The following is a 21,995-nucleotide window of genomic DNA, read 5'->3' on the forward strand; positions in this document are numbered from 1 at the left end:
GTGATGTCAACATCAATCCACTTAAAAGGCGCTCCATGCCGAATGGCAAGGTCAACTCCATGCGACCAGTGTTGACAACTACCAGTCTGAAGCAACAGAATATAGATCTTGCCGATGAAATCGGCTGGGAGTACTCGTTTATCCATTTTGGTTTCGTGTAGAATCAATCAGGCTTGGTTCGTATTCAGTGATGAGCGTTGGAAGGAGTACTACACTTCCCTCACTTCCAAACCGATCTATCTCGTAGTCAGTATTCGTGTGTGGGTTGCCTTTGGTATCTAAACATTGGCGAATATCTAAAGTGAGGATTATCGAAGAAGTTGGTTAGGAGGCGTCTGGGTAATCTCAATTTCATCGTCTGAATAACCCATGGGATCGTTGATGGTAGTAGTAGCGCTTTTCTTTGGTGGTGTGCTCAAGATATCGGGTGAGGTTGTCACGGGTTCGCTGAACGGGGTGTGTTGCTTCAGTGGTCTTTCTCGCTTCGAATCCATATTAACCGCTAGTGAGTTGTTCCTGGATCTCGTTACTTGCCCGATGGGCTGGTTCGTTTATTTCTGTTCTTTGCCGTACTGCGGTTTCTCTGGGCTTACGAACTATTGTTTCATCTAATGTATGTACGCCACCATATGTTCGATTTTTTCGTCCTTGCATTCAGTGTCCGCCAGAAGTTTTGCGATCTGCATTGCCAGCTTCAGTTCTTTTAGTTTTAGGATTTCACTTGGTTGTGCTACGGCTAGGGCGTAGCTTCCTTTACTTTGCTTTTTAGCTTGTTTGCGCACTTCCGGGAATGTAATTTGAATTATCGAAAATTTTGATATTGATTGCCTCTACTACTACTAACTTGTTGGACGGTGGTCGCCTTCATAATTTCGACAGTACGCAGCTTCTCCACATTCTTCTTCGCCGTGTGGTTCTTTCGGGCAGTTAAAGCATTGCAGCATTGTACCGGGTATGTGACCTTGCAGAAGGTCAAGATTAGTGCTGGCGTATTCACTCTTTTCCCGGCTTCGTTTCGTGTAATTCGCTATACACGAATCACTCCCTAGCTTAGAATTTCTTGTAAAACATCCTTCTCTTCCATGTGAATCAGATCGTAGTAGGAAATAACGATCCGCTTACGTTCAGTTTCGGGTAGGCTTCAGTCACTACTTGCCGTCAATGAGCTGGGTCATTTTATGTAACTTAACGACTTGGACAGGGTTCCGAACTCGAAGGGTATACCGTGTCCCTTGAGCTTCGATATTCGCAACATCGATTTATTGATAACGAACGGGTTTTTAGGCAATGGTAGGCCGTCTTTACCTGCCAACTGCAGGAATGTCAGTTCACCAAATTTGTTCGTCGGGTCGATATACTCCGGAAGTCTTCTTTTACTTGGCCCTCCCGAGTCACCGTATTAGCGGCGGCCATTTTGAATATCACCCCAGTTGGAAACTGAGATGTGACACGGTCACCCGATACCAACCCCACATGGACAAAAAGTTTAAGAAAAGGATGTGATGATATCTTATTTGCCCCTTCAACGTCGACTTTTCTGGGGTGTTCCTACGGTGCTTTCAATGGATATAACGCAAAAAATTATCACTTTGCAATTTGTTCCGTTTATCGCTATTTCAATATTTTTGGCACGCACTGTGGCGTTAAATTCGTACTGTACCGCAGATTTAAAAAAATTCTTTTTCTACAAACTTTTCATCAGTTTTTCAACTCGAAAAAAACTTGCTTCTAGCCCACCGTCACACACACAGCCGACACAGCAAGCGAATGAAACCGGCCGGACAACCTCAGCGATGGCTGTTTGTTTTGCGTGTATTGCCACGTAGGTAAACTAAACTTCACTTATTTCAGCCGTTTCACCAAATTTTGACTGCTTGTCACTGAAGAATCACTTCGCACTAGTTTTGACCGAGGCGAACGCGAAAAACTCACTAAAAGCGCCATGTAAAACTCGAGAACGCGCGCTGTTTGTACCGTACGACACGGTGTTTCCAACTGGATAAATGCGAAAGGCACATTCCGGTTAAAAATGTTAAAGTTGTTGCTGATTTCGAAAATCAACACTTCAAGTATAACAAATACAATATTATAATTGAAGTTGATAAGGACACTTAAAGCGATCTGATGTCAGAGCTTACATGTCTTCAGAAAACTTTTCCATTATTTGTCGTTCTACAACTTCGCTGGAGGTCGTTTGGCTCTAGCTAGAATGTTTAAAAAGAATTTGATCTTGGTAAAATTAACACCACACTAACTGTTGTTTTAACAAAAAGAAGGGGCTCACAAGCTGCGGAAACTTCTCCAAAGATTTAATAAGGCTAAGCTGTTTAGTTTTAGTAAAATCTCAAAACAACATTTGCATTCTGAACCACTATGCAATCCTATATAATATTTTACTTTTGATCTTCCAAAACTACCCGTAGGCTGTAAAAAGTCACTATTCTGTGATGATACTAGCATCTAGCATCGCTTCAGGTAAAAGTCCAAGAGTCAATTGCAGTCAACTGCAATGATGCTTGACAATTTTCAATAATAACCTGAAAAAATAAAAATAAACTTCTAGCCTGGCAAAAACGCAATTCATTGTTTTTGCGCATAAACCAAAGGCTTCTTCTCTTAATCCAAATAATAATCATATCATTAAATTTAATGGCTTGAATTCAATGTAGTCAGATCAAGTTAAATAATTAGGTTAAATTGCGTTAAAAAGCTTACTTTCAAGGATCACAATGAAAGAATCCCACCAAAATACAACAAATAGATAAAATGTTTTAAACAGAAATTCTGGGCTCTGCCTAGAAAACAAACTAATCTATAAACAAATATTGTGATCAGCTTGGCTATGTGCAGTACCAATAAGGACAAGTTGTTCTGCTACCATGAAGAAAACGCTTCGATACATTTAGAATAACATCACGAAATTGATTTTGAAGTGCCCTCCCGTGTTTAGCGCAAGCGAGTGGCACGGACTCGCAAATATAGAAACATTATAAATTATGACGAACAGTATTATAAGCAGACAAAAATTGCTGCAATCATCAATTGCAATGATTAGTTCTTTTTTATAGTTTATAAGTAAGTTTTAAAGTTTTGTTTAGCTTATTTATTCACATGACAAGTAGGCTCTGTACGGCAAAAAGTATTAAACTGCGGATGCATATTATATCTAATAGTAATTAATCGAATCATGTAAGCAATAGGGATGAAAAATCATCATTCGTGGTTGAACACCCTATATATTAAATGCAATGCAATGTAAGCTTAATAATATAATGAAATACAAAAATATATATCTAAAAAAGAATAAAAATCAGGCTCAACCTTGAACTACAACACTTTGTAAACAAATTGCTGTCTAAAGATTCCAGTACCGTAAAAAAGAAGTTTACCGATTCTAAATCGACAAAGCTAACATGAACTTTAAGTGAGAATGGGTGAATAACCTTACATTTTCCGCAAACAAATTGGGTCACATTTTCAAAACCGCCGTGTTTGTGAATATTCTTGCCCGCAAATATATCGGTCTACCTTCAGGCCAACAAGAGATAAGCCACTCTAAACTATGTAGTTCTTATCTTTATTCCTTGTACTCTGTTCCTTCCGAAAAAAACCCTGCTTTTCCAACCTTCACTTACATCAGTCTCGTGCTATGTACAGAGCACTTATGTCCCAGTACAACTTGAACAGCAGCAGAAAAACGTCATCTCTGCATGTGATGACGATCATTAAAAATATGCAAATTCATCTTGTCTTGACTCTATAGATCTCCTCTTGTCTATCTCTCTCTGACTGTCTGTCTCTGTCCTTGTTGCACTCACCCTTTTGGTTTATTTATATTTTCTTCTTCGTTCTGTTTTACTTCTTGAAACTTTACAACGGCCACTCGTGCTCCACCACCACCCGTTTACCATCACCCAGCTGCTGGGTGGATCCTTCCTGGGCTGACTGATGTCGAACGTTGGATAACCGCTTTTCTTTTTCCTGCTCGTTCTTATTCCTCGCCCCCAGAGCTCTTATCAATCGCGCCAGCGAACAATGGGACGAACCTCTTGTGATCTGGCCCAGCTGCTCTGGGGCTTCCAACAACGCAACGTAACGCCAACGGCTTGTGGATTGCGGAGGGAGGCTCCACTTCAACGCGTGGTGCTGAACTTTGGCTCTGCGATGATGCTCCTGATTTTTTTTTCATTCTACATACCTACCTTATTTTTCCTTTGTTACTTCACACCACCGCTACTCGGATGGGATGAATGGCTTTTCGTTCAAGTGGGACACTTGTGAAAAACTTGACGGTGATGCATTCGGTTGGAATGTTCTTGAGCGATTTGCCATATTTCTAATTTGCAAACTAGTGTGCATTGTGCCGAAGATTTGCTAGCGGAGTCGCTCTAAGATCTTGCCTAATAATAATTATAGTTTTAGGGTTGGACAATCATCAATGTTCCACTCATCTCGCTATGATCAAATGCAAAAATCAACAGAATCAATATTCCTTACTTTTCCTTTCAGATGAACCTCCCAGGTCAGAGTACCACATACAAATTACGATACATTTTATTGTTAACCCTCGCCGTTGATGCATCGAGGTGTTCCATTTGCGGCTTTATGATTCATGGTTGATGCGTGGGTTTAATTCGGAGCTCGCATTCAATTGAAAAACCTTCAACATCATCAATATTTTGGTTTGAGAGAGTGTTTATTTTCCGCCACTCCGTCCAGTTTCGTATCCTTCTTTGTGTCTGCGTTAGCGGATCGTTTCATTGTGTATGGCCATGCCCACAGATTATTTCCAGGTAAAATGTGGAGAAAAAAGCATGTGAAATGAGCCCGCGCCCACCCACCGCCAATTCTGAGTGCAGTCATTACGACACTACGAATCGGTCGGCGGCACAGTACCGGAGTGAATACTGACTATTTTTGCATTGCGAGCTGATCTTTTTCGCCAAAGAAAAGCTTTTTCGAATATTTAGGTACATGGATGATGTAGGAAAATTATATGAATTCAAAATATTACACAAACAGTCCCGACAAAATTTTTGGTGTTCCCAAATAGAATATCCGATATTTTAATTACAATTAAGCGCCTGCTAAAATAATTGCGAACTTACTTCTCTGTGGTAAGAACCAATCGAAAATAGATAGTGGCTCTGTTATTGTTCAAAAATCACTTTAACACACAATTAAAGCGGCTCTTTATGGTGTTCTTGATATTTAAAATTTATCCAGTTCCATTACCTATGCCTTTGATTATTAATATCATTCAACTGGTCCAAGCAAGAGGTTTCAGTACAACTTAAACCACGTGGTTGAAAGTGAAATGAGATTAGTATTACCGTGTACAAAAAACAACAAAATAGAGATACGACGACACGATCTGGAACCGCTTACTTGCCCCAAGTTCATTTAAAAATCACGTTGCACTACGAACAAGTAGATTCGTTTTATTCGTACACAAGTAGTACAAATCTCCTTATTCTGGATGTGAGAAACCGACCAACTTTTGCGAGTTCTGGAAGAGAGGAGGTGTTAGACATAACGCTTTGCTCAGAACGGTTTCTGCAGTTGACAGCTTTGCTCCATTAAAATTGCCCGGAAAGAATGGAATCTTTCCCGCGCTACTGCAAAAGCGATTTGATCAGTGCTGCGAAATTTCAAAATCAGTTACTTATTATTGTTTGTATTAATCGAAGCCAACATTCAGATTCACCGCCACCCTCATTCATTAACTTTTCAAGTGACTGAAATTTCATGCGGAATCTATATTTGGTGCACTTTTGCTCAATAATCCCACTCATAGATAGAATAGAAACGAAATTCAGTTCGCATCTATAACCGAACATGTCCGAACCTGAATGCTCTGTGTCGGGAGAACGAATGACGAAGGAAACGAACCAAACATGTCATTCATCGCGGTGGGCATGAATTGAATTTTGTTTTCTTTCAAGTCTACGCAGGGATATCAATTTTTTCAAGCTCAGGATTTGATATTTTCAAACATGTCTTGAAAAAGATAATGCTTTCCACTCTTACTACCGGCTATATTCCGAAAGCATGGTGTGAAGTAACTGTTAGATTTATTACCAAAGAGGGGCGCTCAAGCCATGCAGAAGACAAGAGTTTTAGGGCTATCAGCTTAAGTTCTTTTTTTCTAAAAGTTTTGGAACGGGTAATCATCACATCAGAAACTTTAGTTTAGTTGAATATCCACTGCACAAAATGCAACATGCACACACCTGTATGGGAAATCCACGATCACTCTGCTTCACGGTGTTGTTTACAACATTGAGAAGGCCTTGCTCAAACAATCTAGCTTGGGTGTATTCCTAAATATTAAAGAAAGCTTTTGACAATGTGTCCTTCCAGTTTATTCTGGAAGCGACGCGCGCTCATGGGTTGGATAAACGCAATGCTTAGTATGCATTCTATGCTTATCACTGATACAAGCAGAGATACGGAAGTTGTATATCTGCGGTTGTCCTCAGGGTGGCGTTCTGTCACCTTTGTTAGGGTACCCGGTAGCCGACGAAACTCAATGAGCTTGAATTTCCAATCTTCGCGTTCTTTTTTGACTTAATGCAACAAGCAATTAAGAGCTGTCAAACAGTGGTATCCACAAGTTAAATTATCAGTTAACCCAAACAAAAATTCAAAGGTTTTTTAACGAAGAAGCGAATAACAACCTGGTTTCGTCCCTTGCAGTTTTTTTGATTCTGAGCTACTGTGTGCAGATCTAGTCAAATACGTTGGGAGTTATACTGAATCCCAAGCTGAATTGGTCTACTCACATTGAGTTCAGAGTCAACAAAGCATATATGGTCTTCGGACAGTGCAGACGAACTTTTGGAAAGACCTGGGATCTCAAACTTAAATACATCTACTGGCGCCCATGGCATTGACTGGTTGTTTCACGACAGCTTGGAGAGCTTCCCTCAAGGCCCTTCCAAATATCAAACCATTACACACACACCTTAAACAAGAAGCACTATCGTGTACATACAGACTGCAAGTTACTAGGCTTTGGAACAGTAACCATGTTGATCTTGCTATCAGTCATACACGACTGTGGTCACAAATGCGGTTACAAAAATTCTTGCTCCCAAGGTGGTTTTCCTTACACGACATTCCAAGTGAAGATTCTCTCGAGAGAGGAGTGGTTGTCTGGTTATATGGAGAGAAAACAACAAACGTAACTGGTCTATTACACGGACGGTTCTCTGACGGAGGGATACTATACTGTGTTCCTCCCTACCGATTTCAACAAGTTAAATAAGAGAAAAAATGCGGACCTGGGCTTCGTCCGAGCAGATCAATTTTTGGAGAAATCTACAAACGTGACGCCAAATAAAGGCGTTTACAGATCAACCGTGCCCACTGATTTCGAAAAATCTCCTATATTTTTCGAAGCTACACTGCGGAATGCAGATCAGGGCTTTAACCGGTCACTGCAAACTCAATTATCACTTGGCAACTATTCAGCTTGATGAGTCATTTTCATGTGATCTTTGTGAATCCGACTACGAAATCTCATATCATCTGATATTCAACTGCTGAAACTCAGAGACACACTGAAGTTTCTTATCCAATGGGCTAAAGAGCTTTAGGCTTATTTTCAGGCGATTTGACCAACTTGTGAGTTTAACTTACCTGCTGTTTGGTTTTGTGCTGTTAATTTTTCCACCCTTGCAATTGTTCCTCCTTCCTCGTTCTCCTTTCCTTCCGCTCAGGAATTGATTAGAAGACACGGCAAGGCACAAAACCACGAATACATATTGGGAACGTGCCATTATGCCGGAGCCAATATATTCTGATTCCAGATACACCCGATAGTTGAAGTAATTTCTTTACCTGTCTAACGGCATTTTTGTCGTACGGATTTACTTAACAATACAATTTAAAACAGACGGAACCGAATTACAGAAACCACCCTAAGCATCCACCAAGGACAGATTTGTACGTGCCAATATTGTATTCAGACGGCATTCGGTGGAAGATGCATCACAACTGAATTTTTACGCATCCACTGCTATCCAATCCGAAACGGACTAGGTTGACATCATTAGAGTCGATCGCTGGGTTATGGAAGATGCCGTGAAAACGTCACAAAAAGATGTTCCCTTGAATACAACGTTTGTGCGAATCAAACAATTTTTGGTCGTAGATCCCAACCCGTTCACAGGAGCAGCGAAGATTTGTGTGAAGGCAATGGATGCAATCCTCTACTTCAAGAGTTCATTCTTGAAGTAGAGGATTGCTGAAAAGCATATCCGAGAAAAAAATTAAGACGTGTATGAAGCCAATGCGTCAGTGCGTCATTCCTTTGCGGAACGACCACTTGGAACTGAAGGATGACGGTACTGTTTTAGTTACGCATTGTGCTTGGGCAATTAGAATTTTAGAATCGTGTAGCCATGTCAGAGTAAGAATTTTTACTCTGGAAGGTGTCAGACGAACAGTTCTCGAGGAAAAGGTGTATAGCAGGATTTTTAGTATTGCCATCCATTCCATCACTCGGGACAAACCAGTTGCTTTAGACGTTCACATGTGAACTGGATTTTTTATGTCTAACTAGTGCTAATTTGGGTACTAGTTTAGGTACATCGTCTAACTAGACACCCAGTTTGGACTAGTTACTGACGAGATAAATTCGAAACACAAAGTATCAAACTTAATCATTACCAGTTGTTAGCCCTCGCATGATTATTTCATTCAAGTGCAATACGGGGCAGCACAAAGAAAGTGTGATTGCTGAAGCGCAAGAAAGCATGGACCGGAATGATATGCGGAGATTTTATGCAACTGTCAACTAGTGGCTGCAAGGTGGAAGGAGCATTTCGAGGTTTTGTTGAATGGAGAAAGTGAAAGTGTATCTATGAACAGGATAAGCATTGAAAATGACGGACAAGCTGTAGATACACCATCACTAGACGAGGTTAAGAACGCTATACGTGAGCTGAAAACCGGTAAAGCTGCTGGGATGGACGTCCCGGGGTCAAACACGGTAGTATCAGGAATCAGAACATATTGGCTTAAATGACACGTTCGCCGTATGTAGTCGGGGATTTGTGCCTAGTTGGCTGGATGGACTCATTTGCCCCATCTATAAGAAAACGCACAGACTGGAGTACGCTCGGCGTACAAATTACTGTTGCGTATTCTGTTTAGCAGACTGAGACCACTTGAGGAGTCCTTCGTCGGCGAATACCAGGTTGATTTTCGTGAGAAGCGATCAACCACGGATCAAATGTGCAGCCTGCGGATGATCCTAGACAAATTCCGGAAGTACAACTTGCGGACCCACCATCTGTTCATTGATTTTAAGACGGTGCACGACTCAGTGAAAAGAAATTAGGTGTGGCGGATTATGCTAGAAAATGGTTTCCCGGCGAAACTGATTGGACTGTTACATGCGACGTTGGATGGTTCAAAATCAAGTATTCGGATTTCAGATGAAATCGCAACCTCATTTGTGATCTTAGATGGACTAAAGCAAGTCGATGCCCTTTTGCTGTTCAATATTGCTCTTAAAGGAGCTATCAGGAAAGCTGGCGCCAGGGCTGTAGAGAGAAATTACGGGCCCGGGAGATATAGCATAAAGGCCCCCTCCATCATTGTAGATTTTTCGAACACAGAAACTGTTAATCTCCAAATCTGAAAAATAAATATCAGCTATGTATTTCATGGAGAACTATAGGAGAATAGTGCTGTTAATTTCAATGACTTTTATCCGTTCAAAGGGTGTGAGAATTTTAAGTCTTCTTCCGATTCCGCTTGACGAATGGACCAATATTCAATAGGGCCGAGTTTCTGGTGTGTTGGGAGAGTTCTTGTTCTTGGGCGCCACCAGATCCTTGTAGGCGTTATACCACTACATGTCCTTTTTCCGTAATGGCAGTATTCAAAATTATGAAATAGCAAGTAAATTTCAGTCTTTTAAAACACAATTCACAAAAAAAGATCTTGTTTTTTTCCCACTGCGCGTTAAAATTTGTTCCAAGTTTCAAAGTTTTCCTTTGATTAGTTTCATGCAGTATAAACTTTATTATGTAATAATGTACGATTAACTTTATAATAGAAATTGGAGGAAATTAAATCATACCAACATTGAAACTCTAATAAAATTTTTCAAATAAAACGTTCTTGAAAAAATATTTGACAGAATAACTCCTTCTGTTCAAAGTACGGGCCCCCCTACAGGACTCCGGGCCCGGGGGGAAACACCACGCTCCCCCTACCATCTCGGCGGCCCTGGCTGGCGCGCAAAGGAACGGAACTATCATCACAAGGTCTATGCTATATTTCCCCCAAAGGAGAAACATTGGGTTAACACCAAAATTTCTCACCAGGACGAAAATTTTAGGTGAAACCAGTTTTTGTACGAGAAAGGAACAAATCATATCGATGGTAGGAAGGACGACCACTTTGATTTGACGTAGGACTACGTCTTTGTTTTCGATATGGGGGTGCACTTTGCAAATTCTACAAAAATGGTATGTAACGAAAAGTGGTCCAATTTTAAACGTACATAATTTTAAATTTTCAATTTTTTTTGCGCATATCGCCCCGACACTAGAGGGACGGATATAGCGTTGCCTTGTACGCAGCTCACCTGAGTTCGATTACCAACCCGCACATAGGGTTAGAAATTTTTCCGAAAGAGATTTCTCTAACCCGAAAAAAGGCGATGGACCCTATGGTTAAAACCTCTATAATCAAAATAAAACAAATCGACACATAATGAACGTTAGGTAAAAAACGACTGAGTAAGAGAATTAAAAGACACTAAAAACACAATTTCGTGAACTGAACCATTTACGAAAATCGACCAAGTTCTTGAGATCATGAACCCAGCATTCATGAAACTTTATGTTTCTAAAAAATTGGTTGTGCTAAAAATATGCATGACACTACATTCGAATATTTGGTTGAGTTACCGTATGTTTAGTTTTGTTATGATTTATGTTCATAATTTGGGGATACACTTGTTTGTATAAAGTATATCAACCAAAAGAGCCGACAGTTAAACGATGTTCATGGCTTCAAATCCTTAGTGGAAAAATTTGGTAATTTCTAATTACGTCACCGCAGTGATATTTTATTCCTGAGTTTACTATCGGGTTTTCTAGCAGAGTATCGTGATTTATGATGAAGGTTTCAGGACCTTAGTCACGCATCTCGTGAAATTTAAATTACGAGTTTTGTATCATATTTTTCTGGCGGGGTAGCAAGATTTATGTTCATAATTTCAGGATCGTAGTCACGATTTCGTAATTTATATCCACGTTATCGTTCTTGAGCTTATTATCTTATTCTTATTTGTAAGAAATTTAACTTAAACGGACTCCTCATAATGTAAGGCTAGTGAAAAAACGACTTTTGCAATTTTTATTAATAAAATACAAGGTAAATTTCTCTGGATATATATATGCATAGCCCTAAAGTCCTACGAAATGTAACTATATTTCATCATTATACATACAGTAATTAATGAGGAAACTTTTATTTAAACTATCCTTTAGTTAATTGAAAAAAAAAAACAGAATAAAAGTGTAATGAGTAATGAAGTTGTATGTTTTTTCATTCATTTTTCATATTTTCAATGGTTTCGACAAATAAAAATGGCTAAGATGCTAAGAATCTATGAACTGTAATTTTCTAAAGGCTAGGTCGAACGTTCTAGCATTTAATGAATTCTTCCCAATATCTTTCTTTGGTTCCAATGGTAAAAACTTCAATTGAAAAAATGGTCAAAAATTGTCCAAACCATCTCAAATTTGTCATTTAAGCTAACTTTGAGACTTGTTACAATATGAGATATAAAAAAACGCAATAGCCTAAAATATAAAAATACTAACTTCGAATAACTTTACTTCAAAAAATCCCAAAATACTCCTAACTGAAAAATATTAGGACTTAATTTGGTAGAAAATTTTCCTAGTTTTCCTTTCTCAAAAAAGTTATGTAGCATCTTTTTTGAGAAAGCGGACTGCAGAAAAATTCACAATGAATGTACACAGAAATAAAAAAAAAATGAAAAGCGATATAGAACAACGAATACAGTAATCAGCCTAATTTGGACCGCTCTTTATTTAGGATGCTGTTCATACATTTGTCTCCTTTAGTTCCAATTCTTCCAAATTCGTTTGATTTAATGAAAATAATTACATTCTTGGGGTTGTCTTTAAGACTCAGCATCATCAGTTTATCTCTGATTGCTTCACATTAATAAAAATTCACAGTTGAAAAAAATTAAACCGAGAACGATTCATGATTCCACGAGTGAAAAGAGGAAACGGGAGAAGTGATGCAATTTAAAATTGGATTTAAGAGTATAATTTAATTGTTTTTTCAATTATTTAATAAAAAATTTTACTTAGAAGTATAGAATAATAAAAGAAAGGATATTGCGTTCTTAGTGAAAGTCCTAGTTTTAATCCACTTATTAATGTGGTGCGGTTGCGGTAATACCGCGCGGTAAAAGCTCATTTACCGCACCGCATCTGCGGAAAAAGTGTCACGCTGTACCGCAGGTCTTGCGGTGCGGATGCGGTAAATACCGCGCGGTTGCGGTAATTACCGCAACCGCGACGAGCCCTGCGAAGTAGTCTTTATTATTTTCTCATTCTACTGCTGGTGCCTATTACTGGTGTCTAATATAGGAATCGAAAACCAGCTCACGAATACTTGAATAATATTTTATGATTTGTGAACTATTTCACTGGTACGCACAATTAGTCGTGAATATTACACTAGGAATCATTAACTAGTTCACGTATCCATGAATAATCTTATAATTTTGTTTACTAATTCACGACCACGAATAGCGAGCAGTTAATATTATACTCGGAATCATGAAACAGTTCACGAATCCATGAATAATATTTTATGATTTGTGAACTATTTATTAATTTTGATTTAAATTTGAATAATATTTTATGATTTTGTAAATTATTTCACGAGCATGGATATTGAATTGTGACTTATATATTAGGAATAAGATCACGAGGATTAAAAGGATTCATGAATAATATTCCGAGTTTCGTGAAATGATTCACTAGGACATATCCAGACTTTTCATTTAGTGAACTCATCCACGAAAACCAGATCATGATCAAGATGTAATTAATCAAGAATGAGTTAACGTCGTGTGATAGGAATCTGAAAAATGTTCCTGAATCTATGAAATGAAGCAGGAGTCAACCTTTCGTTTTTTAACTAATGTTCACTAAGTTGTAAAGTAGTTCACGTACAGAAAACTGATTTGGTAATGAAGCGGTGACTGAAGTCCACAAAACAAAAATAAATATTTCCACTATTAAAAGCGTTATGCTGGCGTTACCGAAGGGAACTTGAACTCGGTTATAAAACAGTTTTTTTCGTGTAATTTTTCGAAATCACACGAAAAAAATTGTGATTAAATTTGATTGAGTTTGACTGTTGACAATTGTACAACTGAATTAGCAGAGAACCCAAAGTTATATAAATTCTCTCCAAGGGTTGCGCAGCTAAAAATTTTCTTCAAAAGTTTATAGAACGAAAATCTCCACTCAGAATCAAAGAAAAGTGATAGGTATATTTATATAAAACACGCTACATCAGCTTTCCCCGATCCAGGCGGACAGCTAACAGGAACATTTTTGCATAAATATTCAAACCCGGCTAGAAACAGTGGCGCTCGCAAATCCACTCATGGCATCGTTTCGCTGTGGACTCGAAGCCATTCCGACTGGATCCGGACAGGCAGAAGCTATGGCAACATTCGAAAGGGATTTGCCTTCTTTTGCTTCTTAGTAGGGCCAAGATTTCCTCCTGCTTTGCATCCCTTACCAGGAGGACGGTCTCCCGCGAGAGCCGGTAAATTTCCTTGCATTCTCTCAAGAGGCTTTAGGGATTTCGTGAATATTGAAAAGGATTTCGCCCGCCGCCATCGCCCAACATCTTGGCTGGGTTAAATTATTGATGTAGCGCCGCAGCACGGTGACAGCTCCGGGAAAGGCGTCGATATGGATGACGAGTTTTTGTGCTATTCGAAGCAACAAAACAGCACTCAGCTTCGACGCTCAGAGCTTCTTAGATAGTTGCTAAGAATTTTTGTATGCAAATCAGTCCGGTTTCCTGTGCTTGTTCCTTGCTTCACAAACAGGTGTTGATTCGTTCCCACTGGGGCCGAAGAAAGCAGAAATCCGCTAAAATCTCGTGCAAGTTTGACTTTCGTTTTATTATTGTTCTGGAGTGAGGAAAGGATCTTTAAATATTGAGCGTCTCAGGGAGGAAGCTCGTCGACACACATTTGACTGATTGCATACTATGTGGTATGTACTACTGAATAGACCAGCATACTTTAAGGTTTTAATTTTAATTTCCCGTTTTTGTTTTTCTTGCTAGTAATAATTAAAAAACTAAATCAGAAAAAATAAATGATACATTTAAAAGACACGTGTTTCAATCTGGTAATTGCCTGAATTGCCTGAAAACACCTACAGCGGATGTAAACCAATTTCACCGATGGTAGTCGCAAAAAATCTCACGCTACATATACTTCTTCGAACATAAGTTTTCCGGTTGATTCAGAGGGGCTCCTTTATCTACAGCAGCATGTCAGAATTGTAAAGAAGGACGGTAAAAAATCCAAAAGAAAACTGCTCATTTCCCAATGGAAATGTCCCTCCCCCCGTCAAATTCGCTAAAGGCCACAATTCCAACTGATTTTGATTGAAGCCGTCAGCATGGTGCCTTCACAAATTCAAACGTTGAGTTGACATGGCTCAAGCGGTTTATTCGTCCGCCATCGCCACCGATTGCTCGTTTGTACAAACAATTTCGATTTAAATCCGCACTTAGTCCGATAGCAGAATTTTTTTCTGTATTTTGCGCTGAGGTCACGGTTTCGCGAGAGTTCAGGGGGCTCTGGGCAGCTGTTGACTGAGGCGCTCGAATCGCTTTGTTACATTAAGAGGACGAATAAATCCATTCAATTTATTCCGATGCACGAGGACGCGTGGTAGGTTGAAAACATGATTGCGATGAGTGGGTAAAAATAATGGCATCCGAATATTTGAATATCGTTGGGAGTTTTTTTTGTTGGTCTTGACAGTACAGGTTATTTGGAATTGTTTAGCCAAATTACCTATCTTTTTAATATTTGACTTCATATTAGAGCTTGTAGACTATTTCAAATCTTTTGACCGAAGAAAGATGTTGAAAAAATATCAAGTACCGCAGAGATTACAAAAATAACTTGAAATTCATCAAATGATAAAGTAAAGCACACTTTATATGCGGAAGTGTTCTCTGCCTACTTTGTCCCCTTTGTATGTCAGGCAAAAATTTATAATCGAGCAGTCACAAAAATCTTCGAGTAAGGTATAATAGTGATAATAGTCATAAAAACAACCCCATGCCGTAACGTGGCAGTTAAAGTCTCCAAAGAATAGACTCGGTGCTGGAAGGAGTTGTTCAATATCACAGAGCCGCTTGCAGCTAGCCCAGGCTCCAGGGGCACTATAGATAGAAGAGATGCAAATATCCTGACTAAACAAGCGACAACTTCAATGCGGGCTGAATAGCTGAGACACTTGACGTTTTTGGTGTCCCTGGAAGCGTTGAAAGATCTTTGTCGTGATGATCTCAAATTTCCAAAAGATATTCGATTCGGAATCGTGGCAGCTCTTTCTCGATCGGGTATATTCGGTGGGCCCTTAAGGAAAAGTCTTCAGCCTTTACATTATGTAGAACAAGTGTAGAAATTTCCTTACTCTCCCTATAGCTGCTATGTACAGTTGAAAATGTCTTCTATGAGAGATTGTGGAAGTTACACTAGATTTTACTCTGACTCAAGAGAGTGTAGGAGTTTGTCATGGTTAGTGGCATAGTTTTTTCAGTATTTCTACAAAGAAATACCTAAACCGACTTAGGAGAACACTTCTGTTTCTTTTCGCACTGTGTCCGCGGGACAGTGCCTGTAAACTCTTCTCATAGTAGAGATACTTTTCAGAAATTCCCACTCCCCATGATTTCCACCGCACTTATCATGCCGGGCCGTATTGGGACAGCCCAATTGCTTGCACTTACATGATCTACATTACAGCGATCGGACGGACGAAGCTTGTCAAAAAGACTGGGCAAAGCACACGAATCTGAACAAATATAGAATTTTGTACCGTTCTTCGTGATTCACCCTGAATGTAATCCTTAGCAATCCATAATCTTTACCGACTAGAGCAGATGTACGGATTCAAACTCGGAATGGTGACTACGCCCTTTATCCCAACATTCTGGACTGGTATATAGAAACCATAATCTTGAGATTATCTGGGTGTAATTTTGAAATTTCGGCCATGGATAGATATAATTTTCTCAGGTCTTTAGAAATCTTTGGATTTCTTAGCGTTTAACTCGGGACCGGAAAAAGACCACAAATAGTCCGACCAAATCCAGTGGATAGGACTTCAAACGGGGAATTGGTAACATTGAGGAAGGATCTTGTTCGACATCCATTTCAACATCAGAGCACGGAAAATAGTAAGAATGTAAAGATTGTGAGTGGAAGAACAGGAATTACTTCAATCGGTGCAAGGGATGAATGTAGTGGATGATATCAATCGGTTCGTCGGCGGCGGAACACGATTCACTAGCAACTAGCACAGAAAATTTCTGCGAAGATCCAATTAAACAGTTCTCGACAGTGAAATTCCATATTCGTTGTTACTGTTATGTCTCCGACAGTGATCTGAGCCCACGGCATTGCTTTGCAGTTTGTTTGTTTGTTTTATTGCAGCTTTAACCGCTTAGGAAGTGTTTTGTAGTCGCTGACTAGCACCACCTCAATTTTTTGGTGAGCTAGCATCCAGTTTTCGATTGTGTTGGTGGTCTCCGCTGTCACCAATTCCACCTCTTGCAGTGTACCGCTTGTTTTCGTTAGATCGATGTCATCAGCAAATCCAAGTCTTAACATTACATTTCGCCTTCCGTTAGGATCTATGCACTCCACTACAATCTGTACCAAAGCTCTCACGTTCGCTTCCTCTCCAATCGCTTCTGCCACAAGTTCTCGATAGATCTAGCTCTTGATCGAGACATGCTTCCTCAACTCAGCATCTCACTATTCGGAGTGCACCTGGTTTTTACCAGTTCCGTATTTTTACTCACTCTTGACACTATGTGTCAATTGAACCGATTTGCTCATTTGCAGTTTCAATCGAACTGTATAACATTCATAGCACGCATCGATGGATCGTAAACCGGCACTGGTCACGGCACGTTTGTTTATGGTTGCTGACCAGCACTAACTCCGTCTCGTGGTGAACCAGATACAACTGTGCCTTACTACCGTAACCACTCAGATCGCGCTGTTGAAAGCGTTCTTCACTTCAATCTACCGTTTAAATCCCTTTTCGGAATCCAAACTGCCTCCGCGATAGCCCATACCCACTTTCAGCACAGTACACGAGCCTGTTGAGGATGACCCTTTCCAGAAGTTTTCCAAGAGTATCCAGCTTTATTCACTTTAAGTCCTTTTGCCACTGTAAGGAACCGGTCATCTGCATCAAAGTACGGTGTAGGCGGCCTTGCGGTTGGGTCGTACTTTGGTAAGAGCTCTCCATGATAGTCTTCAATTTGTCAGCGCACCTTTCAGCTGGCTTCGTAGGACCCCTTAATCCTGACCTACACGACACGGTAAGCGTTGTCCCTGAGGTTTGCGTCTACTTCTCTGCACAGCCGGGGGACGCGCTCAACAATATCTCATGTTTAAAGGGGGTCCCAGTCGCTCGGAATATCACAGGAGGGTTTCGTTCCACCAATACGTCGAACACCGGTAGTTTCTCGGCCTCAATTACCGTTGTTAAGTCAAAGTCCAACAGCTACAATTCCCCCCTCACCTCCTCCAACAGCTTATCGGTGTTCGGAATTGGAACGGTCCTATCTGCACGAAGTGCTACGGTTTTTGTCGAAATCCTCCGCCTTACAGTACAACTCCACCGACCAATTGTATAGTGAATCACTTGCTGTGCGTTATATGTGTATTAGCGAGCATTTTCTTTTATCCATCAGCAACTGCAGAATATTAAGTCGACGATGGATCATAGACCATCTTTACGGAATGTGCTAGCGGAGCCATCATTGCACAGCCTTATATTTAGCTTCGCCATGGTTTCCAACAGGCTGCAACCTATTTCGTTGGTCAGCCTGCTACACCACCTCACGGCCTAAGTATAACAACTGGCGTCCGACCGACTAACGAGTTGGAAGATTTCTTGCCAGACCAAAAAATACTGGTAAATTCAGGATTATTGTATGTTTGCGTTTTTCAGTGATATTAAGTTTATCTCTGGCGGAAAATATCAGGCACTTTCAAACCCGTAGCGTTCACTACCCGAGTCGTTTTTAACTTTGCAATGGAATAATTTCAAAATCTTGCGATGCGAAAGAATTCTCCCCAAATTTACCAAACTATACCAAGGATTTTCACTAAATTTACAGAATATGAACATAACACATCAAACTGTATTTCAACAAAATTTGGATATTCTACTACGTTCGGAGAAGGAATTTTGGGACATTTTATCCGTGAATAGCATTAGAGCAATCCAAAAAATCTGATGGTAGCGCGAACGAAATAACAAAATAAAAATAGACAACTGTTATTATGAATTAATGCCATATTTTTTCTGCATTTAATGTATTAAAAAGTGTTATACTTCAGCGATCGACTTCTAAACTAGTAATGTTCGCCCACCTGTCAATGACGAATGGCATCTATTGACATACCAAATCATGTATAACAAATGCTGTAACATTTAGGCAGTTATACATAACCGATTAATGCATCATGAAAGACGAAGATTTTTTTGCTAGTATGGACAAAGGTGTCCGAATGTTGACTTTACGGTAAATCTGCCCTACTCTATCATTCCGCATTCCGGACAATGTTACTAAAATGGTCAAATTACTATTGTAAATAGTAATACCCCCGGGCCTCGTGGTGGTGGAGGAACGCTATGTGGGAAGCTGAGCTGCAAGCAACCGGACAGGTCATAGCTGGTTAATAATGCTTAGTCGTGTTAACAACTAGTTGTGATTCGCGACCCGAACCAGTATCGGTGGCTGACTGCGGGTGTGGTAGGACGCCCTACCCGTTCTAGGCCTAAATACCACATGCACTAAAGCAGCCCTGACAAGGCGAGCCAGCACCGCCTTTAAATAAGCGCTTCAACAAGAAATTTCAGATGGACAAAATTGGCACAGACGTACGCAACGGAAACGGACAAGAGGCTGGAAACTTGAGACATGGAACTGCAGGTCGCTTAACTTTATCGGGAGCACTTGCATACTTGCCGATAAAGTGAAAGACCGCAAGTTCGACATTGTGGCTCTGCAGGAGGTGTGTTGGAAGGGGTTTACGGTGCGGGTTTTTCGCGGGAACCACACCATCTACCAGAGCTGCGGCAATACACACAAGCTGGGAACAGCTTTTATGGTGGTCTGGGAGATGCGAAAGCGTGTAATTGGATGGTGGCCGCTCAGCGACAGAATGTGCAGGTTGAGGATCAAGGGCCGGTTCTTCAACATCAGCATAATTAACGTACATAGTCCCTACCTCAGAAGTGGTGATGATGACAAGGACGAATTCTACGCGCAGCTGGATCGTGAATACGATCGCTGCCCAAGATATGATGTCAAGATCGTCCTCGGCGACCTTAATGCTCAGGTTGGCCAGGAGGTGGAATACAGACCGGTAATTGGAAGGTTCAGCGCCCACCAGCAGACGAACGAGAACGGCCTAAGACAAATCACTTCCAAGAACATGGTCATAAGGAGCATCTTCTTCCAGCATCGCCTCCTGCACCGATACACCTGGAGATCACCGCAACAATCAGAGAAGAAAATTGATCATGTTCTGATTATTGGACGGCACTTCTCAGACATTATCGACGTAAGGACCTATCGGTTCGCTAACATCGACTCGGACCACTATCTAGTGATGGTTAAACTGCGTCCAAAACTATCCGTAGTGAACAGTGTAAGATACCGGCTCCCGCCGCGGTATAACCAGGACCGACTGAGGGAAACCAACGTCGCGACAACGTACGCGCAGCATCTTGAAGCAGGGCTGCCACCGGAGGAAGAGTTCATCGATGCTTTCCTTGAGGACTGCTGGACTAGGACTAAAGCAGCCATAAACAGCACTGCGGAGAGCGTCCTGGGATACGTACAGAGGAGTCGACGGAACGATTGGTTCGATGACGAGTGCCAAGAGATATTGGAGGAGAAGAATGCAGCACGCGCAGCGATGTTGCTTCAAGCTACTCGTCAGAACGTGGAGTCATATCGACGGAAGCGAAAACAGCAGACTCGTCTTTTTCAGGACAAAAAGCGTCGCCTGGGAGAATCTGAGAGAAGAGATGGAGCTGCTGTATCGCTCTCAGGTAACGCGGGCGTTCTTCATGAAGCTGAATGACTCTCGCAACGGCTTTGCGCCGCGGGCCGAAATGTGTAGATAGAAGGAAGGTGGCATCTGGATGGACGAACGTGAGGTGGTCAAAAGGTGGAGGCAGTACTACAATGAAAATCTGAATGGTGCGCAGGCGGACAAGCGGGCATTCGAGGAGGACGATTATGTCAGTGTCGCAGCCGACGGGGATGTACCGGCGCCCACTATGAATGAGGTTACCGAGGCTATTCAAAAGCTCAAGAACAACAGGGCAGCTGGTAAGGATAGTCTAGGAGCGGAACTCTTCAAGGTGGGTCCGGAAGAATTGACGGAAAGCATGCACCGAATAATCGAAAGAATCCGGGACAGAGAACAGTTACCGGAGGAGTAGAAGGAAGGGGTCATCTCCCCGATATACAAGAAAGGCAACTGGACTGTGAAAACTACAGAGCGATTACAGCGACAAATGCCGCTTGCAAAGTGCTATCCCAGATTCTGTTCCGGCGCCTATCACCGCTGGTAAATGGATTTGTCGGGAGTTATCAGGCCGGTTTTATCAACGGCAGATCAACAAACGACCAAATATTTACTATACGGCAAATCCTCCAAAAATGCCGTGAATACCAGGTCCCGACACATCACCTGTTTATCGATTTTAAAGCCGCATATGACAAGATGAACCGTGTAGAGCTATGGAAAATGATGGACGAGAACGGTTTCCCTGGGAGGCTGACAAGACTGATTAAGGCTACGATGGATGGTGTAAGGTGTTGTGTCAAAATTTCGGGCGGCCTCTCGGGTCCGTTTGAAACACGCAGGGGACTAAGACAAGCAAAGGGCTGTCCTGCTTGCTGTTCAATATAGCGCTGGAAGGTGTAATGCGAAGAGCGGGATTCAACATGCGGGGCACGATTTTCACGAGGTCCGGACAGTTCGTGTGCTTCGCTGACGACGTGGACATAATCGGTAGAAACAAGGAGACGGTAGCAGATCTGTATACCCGACTGAAGTGCGAAGCAGCACGAGTAGGACTGAAGATAAATGTGTCTAAGACGAAGTACATGCTGGCTGGCGGAACCGATCGCGATAGGGCAGTAATATTACGATCGACGGCGACGAGTTCGAGGTGGTTGACGAGTTCATATATATAGGCTCATTGGTGACTGCGGACAATAACGCCAGCCGGGAGATCAGAAGGCGTATTATCTCTGGAAGTCGTGCTTACTATGGGCTCCATAAAACTTTGAGATCCAGGAAGCTTCACCGCCGCACGAAATGCGCCATGTACAACACACTGACTAGACCGGTGGTTCTCTACGGGCACGAAACGTGGTCAATGCTCGAGGAGGATCTGCAAGCACTCGAAGTCTTCGAAAGAAGTGTGCTGAGAACTATCTTCGGTGGTGTGCAGGAGGATGATGTGTGGAGGAGAAGGATGAACCACGAACTTGCGCGACTCTATGGTGAGCCAAGAATCCGGAAAATAGCTCAAGCTGGAAGGGTACGGTGGGCGGGGCATGTTGTGAGGATGCCGGACAACAACCCCACCAAGTTGGTTTTCACCTCC

At 41.4% G+C, this 21,995-nt stretch overlaps 1 protein-coding gene across 1 annotated transcript; it reads left to right on the top strand.

The window, feature by feature from the left end:
- The first annotated feature begins 19,528 nt into the window (after positions 1-19,528).
- On the top strand, positions 19,529-20,819 carry LOC131687895 (uncharacterized). Its single transcript, XM_058971986.1, has 3 exons — positions 19,529-19,536; positions 19,600-20,232; positions 20,699-20,819. The coding sequence occupies exons 1-3, from the start codon at positions 19,529-19,531 to the stop codon at positions 20,817-20,819; spliced, it is 762 nt and encodes a 253-aa protein (XP_058827969.1).
- Positions 20,820-21,995: the final 1,176 nt, after the last annotated feature.

The sequence above is a fragment of the Topomyia yanbarensis genome, chromosome 3 (assembly GCF_030247195.1).
Source record: "Topomyia yanbarensis strain Yona2022 chromosome 3, ASM3024719v1, whole genome shotgun sequence".
Taxonomy (NCBI): Eukaryota; Metazoa; Arthropoda; class Insecta; order Diptera; family Culicidae; genus Topomyia; species Topomyia yanbarensis.